Raw genomic sequence first — 14,539 nt, forward strand, 5'->3', positions numbered from 1 at the left:
TTACTCCTGCAAGAATGGCCATAATCAATAAATCAAAACATGGTAGATGTTGGTGTGGATGCAGTGAAAAGGGAACAGTTCTACACTGCTGGTGGGAATGTAAACTAGTGTAACCACTATGGAAAACAGTGGGGAGATTCCTTAAAGAACTAAAAGTAGAACTACCATTTGATCCAGCAATCCTATTACTGGGTATGTACCCAGAGGAAAAGAAGTCATTATACAAAAAAGATAAATGCACATTTATAGCAGCACAATTCACAATTGCAAAAATATGGAACCAGCCCAAATACTCATCAATCAACAAGTGGATAAAGAAATTGTTATATATATATATCATATGTATGTGAGATATACATAATGGAATACTACTCAGCCATATAAAGGAACAAATTAATTGCATCCACAGCAGCCTAGATGGAACTGGAGATTATTCTTCTAAGTGAAGTAACTCAGGAATGGAAAACCAAACATTGTGTGTTCCTACTCATAAGCGGGAGGTAAGCGATGAGGATGCAAAGGCATAAGAATGATACAATGGACTTTGGGGACTCCGGAAAATTTGGGAGGTGGGAGAGTGATAAAAGACTATAAAATGGGTTCAGTGTATAATGCTTGGGTGATGGGTGCACCAAAATCTCAGAAATTACCAAAAAAGAACTTAATCATGTAACCAAATGCCACCTGTTGTCCAAAAACTCATGGAAACAAGAAATAAGAAAAAAGATATGCAAATAACCAAGAGCATATGAGAAAATGCTCAACATCACTAATCAATAGGGAAATGCAAATTAAAACCACAACGAGATGCTACCGTACCCCAGCCAGAATGGATATTATTAAATTTTTTTTAAAAAATAGATGCTGGCCTGGATGTAATGAAAAAGGAACGCTTATACACTGCTGATGGGAATGTAATTTAGTACAGCCTCTATGGAAAACAATATGGAGATTTCTCAAAGAACTAAAAGTGGATCTACCATTCAATCCAGCAATCCCTCTACTGTGTATCTATCCAAAGGAAAAGAAGTCATTATATCAGAAAGACACCCGTGCTTGTATGCTTACCACAGCACAATTCACAGTTGCAAACATATGGAATCAACCTAAGTGTTCATCAACTGATGAGTAGATAAAGATAACATGTTATATGTATACACCATGGAATACTAGTCAGCCACAAAAAGAAGAAATTAATATCTTTTGCAGTCACTTGGATGGAGCTGAAGGCCATCATTCTAAGTGAAGTAACTCAGGAATGGAAAACCAAGTATTGTATATTCTCACTTAAAAGTGGGATTTAAGCTATGTGTATGCAAAGAAATACAGAGTGGTATAATGGACATTGTAGAATCAGAAGGGAGGAGTGTGGGGGGGTGGGTGAGGGACAAAAAAACTACATTATGGGTACAGTGTACACTTCTCAGGTGACAGATGCACTAAAATCTCAGATTTCACACTATACAATTCATCCATGTAACCAAAAGTTACTTGTACCCTCAAAGCTATTGAAATACGAACAATAACAAGAAAAAGTAATTTTAAAAAGAATGTATTGGATGATTATACCTTGTGGATAAGTGAAATAAATGAGAGCAATGTTATAAAGGACTGAAAGGAGGAATTGAGAATTGAGAATACTCTGTTATAAGGTATTTTTAGTACCCCTAAAGTAGTATAGTGGTATTTGTAAATGGAATAAGACTAATTGTAAATATATATTGAAAGCTGTAAGGCAAACACTAAAATACATTAAAAGTTTTAATAGTTTAATTTTTAAAATATTAAAAATTTTAATAAAAATTTTAAATTCCTCTTAAATTTATGTGTAACATTCACCAAGATAGGACACATTCTGGGCCATAAAATACACTTCAACTCATTTAAAAGAATAGAAATCAGACAAAGTATGCTCTCAGTCATAATGGAATTAAACGAGAAGCCAATAACAGAAAGACAGCTGTAAAGTCAAAAAATACTTGGAGATTAAACAGTACACTTATAAATACCACACGAGTCAAAAAAGAAGCCCCAAGAAAAATTCAAAAGTATTTTAAAGTAAATGACAATAAAAATATAATTTATCAAATTTCATAGGATATAGCAAAAGTAGTGCTTAGAGGGAAATATATAGCATTGAATTAATTAATATATTAAAAAGGATAAAGAGATAAAATCAGTAACCAAAGCTTCCACCTTAGGAAAATAAAAAGATAAAAAATTAAATCTAAAGCAGAAGAAAATAAATAATAATTACTAGTATAGAAATGAATGAAGTTGAAAACAGAAAATCAACAGAGAAAATCAGTGAAACCAAAAGCTGGTTCATTGACAAGACAAATGAAATTCATAAACCCCTAGGCAGGCTAACTAAGAAAAAGAGAGAAGATGCAAATTACTATTATCAGAAAATAGAGGCCATTACTATTTATCCTGTGACATTAAAATGATAATATAGCAATACTCAACAACTCTATACCCACAAATTTGATAACTTGGATGAAATTAGCCAATTTTTTGAAAGATGCAATCTACCAATACTCACACAAGAAGAAACAGATAATCTGAAAAGGCCTATACATATTACAGAAATAGAATCTATAATTAAAACCCTTCCACAACAGAAAGCACCATGTTCAAATGGGTTCACAGGTAAAGTCTACCAAACATTTAAAGAAGAAAATATACCAATTGTCTGCAATCTCTTCGAGAAGATAGAAGCAGAGGGAATACTTTCTAACTCATTCTATGAGATCAGAATTACCCAAATACAAAAATACCAGAGAAAGACAACATAGGCAAGGGAAACTAGAGATCAGTATCTCTGATGAACATAATGCAAAAATCCTGAGAACAGAATAGTACATTAAAGTTAACAATGTATAGGAAAAATTACACACCCGCCGGGCGCGGTGGCCCACACCTGTAATCCCAGCATTTTGGGAGGCCGAGGCCGGTGGATCACGAGGTCAAGAGATCGAGACCATCCTGGCCAACATGCTGAAACCCCGTCTCTATTAAAAGTACAAAAATTAGCTGTGTGCGGTGGCGTGCGCCTGTAGTCTCAGCTACTTGGGAGGCTGAAGCAGGAGAATCGCTTGAACCAGGGAGATGGAGGTTGCAGTGAGCCGAGATCACACCACTGTATTCCAGCCTGGTGACAGAGTGAGACTCCATCTAAAAAAAAAAAAAAAAATTACACACCATGATCAAGTGGAATTTATTCCAAGTATGGAATGGTAGCTCAACATTGGAAAATCAATTGATGTAATCTATTACATCAGTAGGCTAGAGAATAAAAATAATATGATACTAAAAGTAGATGCAGAAAAAGTTTTTGAGAAAATACAATACCCATTCATAATAAAAACTCTTAGAAAAAAATAGGAATAGAGGGGAATTGCCTCAACTTGTTAAAGAACATCTATAAAAACCTACTGCTGACATCTTACTCAATGGTGAAAAACAAGATGCTTTTCCCCTAAGATGGAAAACAAGGGAAGGATGTTACCTCTTATCACTTCTATTCATCATTATACTGGAGGCCTTAGTTGGTAAAAAAAAAAAAAAAATGACAAGAAAAACGAAATAAAATTTATACCAATTAGGGAAGAAAGAATTGTATTGGCTCAAAGATGACTGATTATCTTTGTAAAATTTCAAAAGGTTTTACAAAAAATTCTCATAGAACTAATAAGAGATTATAGTAAGGTTGCAGGATACGAAATTAATGTACAAAATCAACTGCTTTCTTGTATACCAACAATGAACGTTGCAATTTGAAATTAAAAACACATCTTAAGTGAAACAACTCTGAAACAGAAAGTCAAAACTTATAAGTGGGAACTAAATCATATGTACACATGGACATAGTGTAGAATAATAGACATTGGAGACTTGGAAGGGTGGGAGGGTGGGAAGGGAGTGGGGGAGGAGGAAGTACTTAATGGGTACAGAGCACATTGTTTGGGTGATGATTACACTAAAAACCTAGATTTCACCACTACACAATATATCCATGTAACAAAACTGCACTTGTACCTCTTAAATTTATACAAATAAAAACACAAAATTGTTTAAATTAGCAACAATAATTGAAATACTTAGGAGTAAACATAGCAAAATATATATAAGATTATTAGAATGACTACTGCAGAACTCTGATGAAAAAATCCAGGAATATATAAATAAATGAAGAGATATCTTATGTTCATGGATAGGAAGACCCAGTATGATTAGAACAGCAATTCTTCCCAACTTGATCTATAGATTCAATATATTCCCCATCAAAATCCAAGGAAGTTGTTTTGTGGATACTCACATAGTGATTCCAACATTTATATGGAAAGTAAAAGACCCAAAATAGCCAGCAAAGTATTGAACAAGAAAAAGTGTAGTGGACTGACACTACCATACTTCATTATTTACTATAAAGTTACAGTAATCATGATAGTGTGATTTTGGCAAAAGAACTGACAAGTAGATTAATATTAATAGAACAGAATAGAGAGCCTAGAAATAGATCCACACAAATGTAGTCAATTGGTATTTGATGGAAGAGCAAAGACAATTCAATAGAAAGATCACAGCACTTTTCTACAAATTACAGTGGAACAATTGGGATATCACATGCAAAGAATGAACCTAGACACAGACCATCTGCCCTTCACAAAAATTAACTCAAAAGGATCATAGGCCTAAATGTAAATTGCAAAACTCTGAATCTATCAGAAGATAACATCAGAGAAAAGCTAGGTGATCTTGGGTTTGACAATGAGGTTTTAGATACAATATCAAAAGCATAAACCTTAAAATAAACTAATAAGTTGGATTTCATTAACCTTAAAAATCGTTCCATGACGCACACTGTTAAAAGAATGAAAAGACAAACAACAGAGTAGGAAAAAGTCTTTGCACAACTCATATATAATAAAGAACTGATAGATATACAAAGAACTTTTAATCTCAACAATAAGAAATAAGCAACCAAATTAAAAATTGGACAAAAGTCCTAAACAGACATCTCATTAATTAAGACATAGATGGATAATAAGCATATGAAAACATGTTGAATATAATATGTCACTAGGGAATTGCAAATTAAAACAACTAGGAGATACCCATACACACCTGTTGAAATAACTAAAATCCAAAACTGTCAACTTCAATTGTTCACAAAGATTTGGAGCAACAGGAACTTTCAATTTGTTTTTAATGGAAATGCAAAATACTGTAGTGACTTTGGAAGACATTTTGGGCATTTTTTTAACTAAAGTAAACATAGTCCTGTATTTATACAAATCAATGGAGAACTTAAGTTCACACAAAAACCTATACACCAAAGTTTATAGTAACTTTATTCATAATTGGTAAAAATCAGAAACAACCAAGATATCCTTTAATAGGTGAATGCATAAAATAACTGTGTTATATATGTACTATGGAAACATATTTAGCAATAAAAACAAACGAGCTACCAAACCTTGAAAAGACTTGGGTGAACCTTAAGTGCAAATTGCTAAGTGAAACAAATCAATCTGAAAAGGCTAAATAGTGTGTGATTCTAACTAGGTAGCATTCAGGTAAAGGCAAATCTATAAAGCCTAAAAAGACCAGTGGTTGCCAGAGGTTGGGGAGAGGGATAAAACAAGTGACCTCTGCTGTAAACTGTGGACTGTGGTTAATACATCAATACTGATTTTTCAAATGTAGATATATAACAGATTATTACAAGATAGTAATATGAGGGCCAACTGTGTGATGGCAGAGTGGAGATATAAGGAAATTCTCTGTAACTTCTGCTAATGTGTTTTATTAAACTAAGACTGCTCTAAAACTAGTCTATTTATTTTTTAAAGGGAAGGGGTATTTATATAGGCAAATCAATTGGGTTAGGAAGGCAGATTCCGGAGAGAAGTATTAACATGAGTGAAGGCTAACGTGAATTCAAACTGTAGATGTAAATAGTCCAGTGGGGCTAGAGTACAGCATACAGAGAGGAATATAATGAAATATTACAACCAGAAAGGTAATTTTGGATGAAATAAAAATGCTTGTATTTTATTCTGGTAGCAGTAAGTAGTCACTGGAAGTCTTAAAAAGGGAGTGGAAAGGCAAATGAAAAGCCACAGGAAGACAGATTGGGAAGATAGGGTACTTGTATCAAGGGATTAATGCCTGGTAGTCACTGTAGAAATGACAAAATATTAAAGAAGTCAACGTGACTTAGAAATCAAATCAATGTGGGATTTAGATAGACAGAGGATTACTAAAGTTTGCACCTTTCATGGCTAGAAGGAGGTGGTGCTATGCACTTACATAAAAATTATAGGAGTTGCTGAAATACCAAGATGCATTAGAAATTATTCTTACAGGCCCAGCTCTGTGGCTCATGCCTGTAATCCCAGGACTTTGGGAGACAGAGGCGGGCAGATCACTTGAGGTCAGGAGTTCGAGACCAGCTTGGCCAACATGGTAAAACTCCATCTGTACTAAAAATAAAAAAAAAATTAGCTGGGCATGGTGGCACATGCCTGTAATGCCAGCTACTCGGGAGGCTGAGGCAGGAGAATCGCTTGAGCCCGGGAGGCGGAAGTTGCAGTGAGCCGAGATCTCTCCACTGCACTTCAGCCTGGACGACAGAGTGAGACTCCGTCTCATTAAAAAAAAAAAAAATAAAAAATAAGAAAATTGAATTAAATTAAAAAAAGAATTATTCTTTTAGTAACTTGCATAATGTCCACCAAGCCAATAGGAAAAGAGATAACCCATTTTGGTGATTTTTAAAAAAGATTTGTCTTTATTAACCATGCTATTAAAAGGCTACCTGTATATCTAACGTGTGACTAAGTGAGCCAGATTGCCGGTGTGGTGTGTTCTACTGATGGTTTTTAATTTTATGCGTTCAGTTTCAGAAAACGTTTGACTTTCATAATTCAGTATTTGCATATGTTTTGCATGGAGAACTCATGTGTGATCAGTTAAACTGGCCTGTAATGTAAGTACTAGCTTGGGGTAAAGTCTAGGGCATTACAGTCAATTGACAGTTATTGCAGGTCATGATTTCAAAGTATGAGTTTTAAGCCTTTCATGGTCATTTGAAATGTTTGATGAATTAGATTTTAAAACTGCCAATGGGCTGTTAAATTCTTTTTGTAGTTTGCATTTAGTTTGCATGTCAATTGCACTTTAAGTAGGCATATTTCTTATTATCGCCAGATGGTGTCTAGGTGATGCTGAAAATCTTTGGAGAATGAGGAAAGATTATTACACTGTTAAGGGAACTGTAAATTGAACAAAAGCTTATTTAAGCATTTGAATAGTAAATAGGAGCACTGATGGCTACTTTTCATCTAAGTTTGATCAATTTGTGACTGAAGCAGTGTACACAAAGAAGGACTGAAGTGTATAATTACCTTGGGCTTGTGGTAAATGATAGCCTTATGTAGAAACCTACTTAGGTCGTTGATTGTCGTTATTATGTTGAGCATAATGTGAAGGTTTCAGGAGAAAGATAAACAGTGATCAGTTTAATATATATTATAAAATATCATTATAGCATAAGCTATATGATAATTTAAGTATAAAAATGCCTATGTACCTAAGTAATTTTAGAAGGCTAACTGAAAATATGCTTCTAGTTTTAAAGGGAGTGAGTTCCACATACAAATGAGATTGTACAGCATTTGTCTTTCTGTGCCTGGCTTATTTTGCTTAGCATAATGTTCTCCAGAATGACAAGTGTTTGAGGCGATGGATATATTAATTAGCTTTATTTAATTATCCCACATTGTGTGTATATATATTTGTATATATATATGTGTGTGTACACATATATAATATATAATAGGATCACTTTGTATTCCATAAGTATATACAATTGTAATTTGTCAGTTTATAATAAAATTTTAACTATTAAAATTGACAAATTAATAATTGCAAGAAAAATGTTTCAGAGCTCATAAGTTTAGTTTGGAAGGTTGTTCCTAAAAAGGATTTACAGATAGTGAGCCATAAGTGAACACAGACAGGAGAAAAGTTTAAAATAGTTTCTGACTCTGGGATATGGAGTCAGATAGGGAGTACAGAGAATGTTTCCTTTCCTGAGTTCCACGCAGAATTTAAGTTTTTAGGTTAGGTTTTATCCTTATGTAATTCTGATAACACTGCATTTTGTGACTATCTTTATCAGAAACACTGGTGGCTGTTTTCTTTATTTAGGAATTCCTTTCATTGTGATGATCACTTGAGTGTTGTATGAAACCTTACCTACCTGGAAATGTATTCCATTGCTTGTGCTGCCTTTGTACTTTCTTGTTAACAGTCTTAGATCAACCATTATAATTGAAATCAGGAGACTGACCTCAAATAAATTAACACTGCTTCTTCCTTCTAGCTCCCATTAAAATTGGGCTTTATTAAAATTAAAAACTACTCTGTGAAACACATTGTTAAGAAAATGAAAAGAAGCCATAGAATGCGAGAAAATCTTTGTCCTAAAAATATATGTGTTTTGAGTGTTTGTATTACTGCCACTTTGTTTTGAGGGATGAGATTTAGGGAGCTTTTTAATATACTTCCTATAGATTCACTGATGTTCTTTTTCTGTTGTGGTAAGGGAAACAAGGAAAAGTGAAGCGATTACCAAGAGTAAAAAAAGACGTTATTAATACTTAATACTTGTGTGCAGAATCAACATAAATGCTGTCCACCATAGAATTTCTGTAGTCTGTGATAATTTAGAAAAATTATAAGCAGGGATGTTTTAGAGCATCTATTAAAGACTACTGATTTCTGGGCTTCTGTCCAAAATTAGGCAAGATTACTGTAGAGGTAATTGTTTATAATAAGTGCTATGGTTTGCTCACAGTCACGTTCACATCCATGAAGCTAGACTAAATTTTAGTAGACTCTGCTCAAACTCCTTTCCTCCTGCAAATTTCAGGCTTTTAAGGGATAAGTAGACAACGATTTTAATGTTACCTTTTACATGATAGCATACCTGTGGCTACCAGAAGTTGAATGTGGATAATAATTGAGATATATTCTTTCAGATATTTCAAATGTGTGAAAATTATTTCAACTTGCATAAGAAAAAAAATGAAATTCCTGAAATGACCTAACAATATTTGTCATTAAGTATTTCTTACTAAACTAGAAAATAGGTTGATATTTTGATAGGGGAGTTATTATTTATTGACAAAGACTTTAAATTAAAGCTATTGATATAAGCATTCATTTTAGAGATTTATATCTAAAAGGGTATAACATATTCCAAGTCTTGTTTTCTTCTACAGTTCTGAAGCTTAGAGAATCTACATCCTGCCTTACCAGCACCTCTATTAAGTCTCTTAAAGAAATTGTAAAGCTGTCAACTATCAGCACATCAATGCATTGTTGTTATCATGTTACAAAATGGTTATAATGATTAAGAAGAAAGTTCTTATTTTTGAAATGCAATGATGTTTGGCTTAAAGATTTGTATTTGTTTTATGGGTAAAAATTTTGCATCTTATAAATATTTGGGGAGTGAAAGCAAGAACAAAGCATATTTATAATTAAATGTGTGGATACAGGAAGATTTTTAAAATTATTAAACAATATAAAATACCACAGGTACTATTAATGGCACAAGGAGACACTAAGATATAATAAAAATTGTTTTTATAAGAAAACTAAGAATGAATTTAGGTACTTTTTAACAAACTATGTCAGATAATCATAATGTAACAAGTTTAATATGCACTGTCTCTTTTAGGACTGGATCTGCCATTTATGATGATGCCTCATCCCCTACTTCCAGTCAGCTTACCTCCTGCATCAGTTGCCATGGCAATGAATCAGATGAACCATCTCAATACTATTGCCAACATGGCTGCTGCAGCACAGATTCACAGTCCACTCTCCAGAGCTGGTACCTCTGTTATAAAGGTAAGAATCATGATTTAGAAAAGGACAAAGGTGTCAATTTCATGCAAATTTTGATAAAATATTAACAATCCCACTGGATCTTCAGTAGTAACTCAGCTCATTGACTCAGTTAGTTAGCATACAGTATTGGATGGGTTTAGTTTGTGACTAGGCCTGCCAGGTTTGTTGTTTTGTTTGTTTTCATTCCATGGCCACAGATCTCACTTTTAATTCTATTTCCTGTCTTGCAGTCATGTGCACAGTGTGTGGGAGGCATGGGCAGACTAATGACAGAGTAGAAGAGTGTGCAAAAACCATTCCCATGGCTGGGGTGAAACAAAGTAAACACTGTGCATCTTTTTGGAGTTTGAGAGACAGTTATGAGGTATGATATAACATACAGGACTTATAGTCAGACAGATTTGGGTTCCAATTCTGATTTGCAACTTAGCTGAATGAACTTGGGTATGACAGCCCTCCTGAACATGTTTCCTCAACTATAAAATGAAGGTCATAGTTAATAATCTATGCTGCTTATTTCATGGGCTGTCTGGAGATAATATGAGTAAAATATATGTAAAAATCTGTAAAACATTAACAATATTTATGATAATATATTGCATTAACATTATAATGTTAGAATACTATTTTTTTCAAGTTTATGGGCATTGGATAATGAAACACAAAGGATATTTCGTAGCTACCTCTTCTTTTTCCTCTTAGTTTGGCATATGGCTTTTCTGCTGTCTTTCCAATTATCATATGAACTAGGCTTTTGAATGCTTTTTATTCTTGTGAGGAGGTGATATATAGGTACCTAGGATCCCAAGATTTTAGTTAATCACAGAAACCCATTGATTTCCTCCTTTATTCCTTCACTTACTCAACAAATATTATACTCTTAATAATTACATGCCAGGTTATTGAGCAATATGGGAAATTTATAAGTAAGATATACACCTTGACTTCCAGGAGCTCCCAAACATAAATGTGAGACAAACAAGTACCCACTTAACTTGTACTAACAAGACAGACTATGATGGATAACATAAGAGAACCACCAAGTATAACAGGAATTTAGAGGAAGGAGTGATTATACCTACCTTTAAGAAGAGAGGAGGCAGGGATCTGGGAAGGCATTATAGTTGATGGATTTCAACTGAGCCTTGCAATATGGATATGATTGTAATAGATAGGCATGGAGGTGAAAGAACTGAAGGCAGAGGAAATGTGACATTTTGGACATATTTGTTTCATTTTAAAATCAGCTTGTAATTTTGGAGCCTTCTAAAGCACTGAAGAAAATTTAAAGCATAACCTTTGTAAGAAAGGAACAGAAAAATTGATCATTTTTATAAAGCTTCATCTATATATTTAAAACGCCAAGTGGAAGCATGCTTCCTGGAAAGACTGGTTGCAGACTTCACCACTACACAAATTCCCTGGCAACAAAACTGCACTTGTATCCCTGAATCAATAAAAAAAATTAAAGGGTAAAAATAAAGCCTGTGGTTGATAATGGATTAGTCTATCCTAACTAATGAGAGCTCTGTTATTAAAATATTTGACACTAGTGTGAACTTGGAGTTAGAGTTGTCTTTGAGAAGAAAATTACCCATGAAATGTGGGATAAATTTCCCATTATTTTGAAACTGGATGGCTATTAAGAAAATATGACAACACAAACAAATTGTGAAATTATATTAAAAAGCAAACCTGGGAGCAGTGGCAGTGACATGTGCCTGTAGTCCCAGATGCTTAGGCGCCTAAGGAGAGGAAGATCACTTGAAACCAGGGGTTCAAGATCAGCCTGAGCAATATTGTGAGACTCCTTCTCTAAAACAAACAGACAAACAAAAGCACTTCAAAGTAATGGCATTGTCATACTGGCTTTGGAATGATGGAAGAGTACTCTTAATAGAGGCACGCTTATGACTCTTCAAAAGTACATTGGTTTGTTTTCATAAGTACCATATTTAATTAGCTATATTTTGTTTGAATGTTTGAGACTTCAGTTAGCTTTGTGAATAATTTGAGTCAAGAGGCACATGGAAATGTGGTTCATAATTGTGGTCCTGGAAATGGAAAAGATAATTATCTTCTTAATCCAAATATTGTTTTATTTTTTACCCATTACAGCAGTATAACTGAAATTTTGTTTAGGGCTTATTAGTCTATTTCATATGCAGCCTTTTAAAAAAGAAACTTGGAATTGTCACAAACAATTTTACACAGCTTTTTAAAAGGTGAAATTAGATCACATGCTTATTTATGTCCTGCCAAATACACAAATACACAGAAACCATTTTATGCTAAAGAGAAATGGATCTACATTCATGTGGTTGTTTTGACTAAAGTTAAGAGAGATATATTTAATTAAAACACTCTGATAAAAATTTCTATTTCTCTACAAATCTATCAGAAATATATTTTGTCATATGCATAGATTGTATTGTGGTGGAAAAAGAGCTTTTTGGTTATCCATTATCCAAATAATGTACATTGTACCCAGAGAGTAATCTCTCATCATGCACTCTATTCCATCCCCTCACCTTTCCATTGTCTATCATTCCACACTTTACACTCCTGTGTACACATTATTTAGTTCCCACTTATAAGTGAGAACATGTGGTATAGGTCTTTCTGTGCCTGACTTGTTACGCTTAAGATAATGGCCTCCATTTTCATCCATATGGCTGCAAAAGACAGATTTCATTCTTTCTTATGGCTAAATAGTATTCCATTTACATATATAGATATATAGTATTCATATACATATATATATGTATATGTAGATAGATAGATAGGAATTTGATAATGAGTTAGTCTATCCTAACTAATGAGAGGTCTGTTATTAAAATATTTGACTGGAGTGTAAACTTGGACTTAGAGCTGTCTTTAAGAAGAAAATTACCCATGAAATGTAGGATAAATTTCCCATGATTTTGAAACTGGATGGCTATTAAGAAAATATGACAACACAAACAAATGGTGAAAATATATTAAAAAGCAAACCTGGGAGCAGTGGTGGTGACATGTGCCTTATTACATATAATATATATATATATATATATATATATATATGAATACTATTTGGAATACATATATATAATGGAATACTATGATCCTAAAAAAGTACAAGATATATATTTTTATATATATGCAGTTTTTCTTTATCATATCTGTTGACGGACACATAGGTTGATCACATATCATTGCTGTTGTAAATAGTACTGCAATAAACATATAAGTACAGATATCTTTTTGATATAGTGAGTTATTTACCTTTGGGTGGATACCCAATAGTGGCATTGTTGGATTGAGTGGTAGTTCCATTTAGAGTTCTTTGAGAAATCTCCGTACTGTCATAGTGAATGTACTAATTTACATTTTTACTAACAGTGTATAAGCATTACGTTTTCTCCTCATAAACATTTGTAATTTTTTCTTTTGAAAAATAGCCATTCCGACTCATGTAAAATGATATCCCATTGTCGTTTTAATTTGTGTTTCTCTGATGATTAGTGATGTTGAGCGTTTTCACATGCCTGTTAGCCATTTGTATGTTTATTCATGTCCTTTTCCCACTTTGTACTGGGATTATTTGGAGTTTTCTTTTTGAGTTGTTTGAGTTCCTTCTAAATTCTGTTTACTAATCCCCTGTGACATGCATTATTTGCAAATATTATCTCCCATTCTATAGGTTGCCTGTTCAATCTTGATTATTTCTTTTGCTATGCAGAAGATTTTCAGTTTGATTAAGTCCCATTTGTCTATTTTTGTTTTTGTTTCCTGTGCTTTTTACATCTTATTCATAAATACTTTGCCTAGACCCCAATGTCCAGGAGAATTTTCCTTAGGTATTTTTACAGTACTTTTATAATTTCATGTCTTGCATTTAAAGGTTTAATCCATGTTGAGTTGATTTTTGAATATGCTGAAAGATAAAGGTCCAATTTCATTCTTCTGTGTATGGCGATCAAATTTTCCCAGCACCATTTGTTGAAAAGGGTGTCATTTCCCCAGTATATGTTCCTGTTGATTTTGTCACAAAAGAGCTGGCTCTGAGTACGTGGCTTTATTTCTGTGTTCCCTATTTTGTTCCCTTGATCTATGTGTCTATTTTTATATCAGTACCATGCTGCTTTGGTTACTGTAGCCTTATAGTATAATTTGAAGTCAGGTAATGAGATGCCTCCAGCCTTATTCTTTTTGCTTAGTATTTATTTGGCTATTCGGGCTCTTTTTTAGTTCCATATGATTTTGAGGATAGTATTTTCTATTTCTGTGAAAAATGAATTTTTTTAGGGATTGCATTAAATCTGTAGATTGCTTTGTGCAGTATGGTCATTTTAATAATGTTAGTTTTTTCTAATCCAAGAGCAAGGGATATTTTTCCATTCGTTTTTGACATCTACAATTACTTTCACCAGTGTTTTGTAGTTTTCCTTGTAGATATCTTTTACCTCTTTGGCTAAAATTATTCTTAGTTTATTTTTTACTAGCTGTTGTAAATGGGATTGCTGTCTTTATTTGATTATCTGCTGGATCATTATTGGTAGGTAGAAATGCTACCAAATTTTGTAAAGGGATCTTCAAACTTTACTAAACTAATTTCTCAAATTCAAAA

At 33.4% G+C, this 14,539-nt stretch overlaps 1 protein-coding gene across 1 annotated transcript in view; it reads left to right on the plus strand.

Moving 5' to 3' along the window:
* The window catches only part of DACH2 (dachshund family transcription factor 2), a 688,870-nt gene that overhangs the window by 558,209 nt on the left and 116,122 nt on the right, over positions 1 to 14,539 (plus strand). The window contains exon 6 of the mRNA XM_055268433.1: positions 9,758 to 9,930. Within this exon, the coding sequence (XP_055124408.1) occupies positions 9,758 to 9,930 (173 nt within the window). The remainder of the gene's footprint in view (positions 1 to 9,757; positions 9,931 to 14,539) is intronic.

Source organism: Symphalangus syndactylus, chromosome X, assembly GCF_028878055.3.
Source record: "Symphalangus syndactylus isolate Jambi chromosome X, NHGRI_mSymSyn1-v2.1_pri, whole genome shotgun sequence".
NCBI classification, from domain to species: domain Eukaryota; kingdom Metazoa; phylum Chordata; class Mammalia; order Primates; family Hylobatidae; genus Symphalangus; species Symphalangus syndactylus.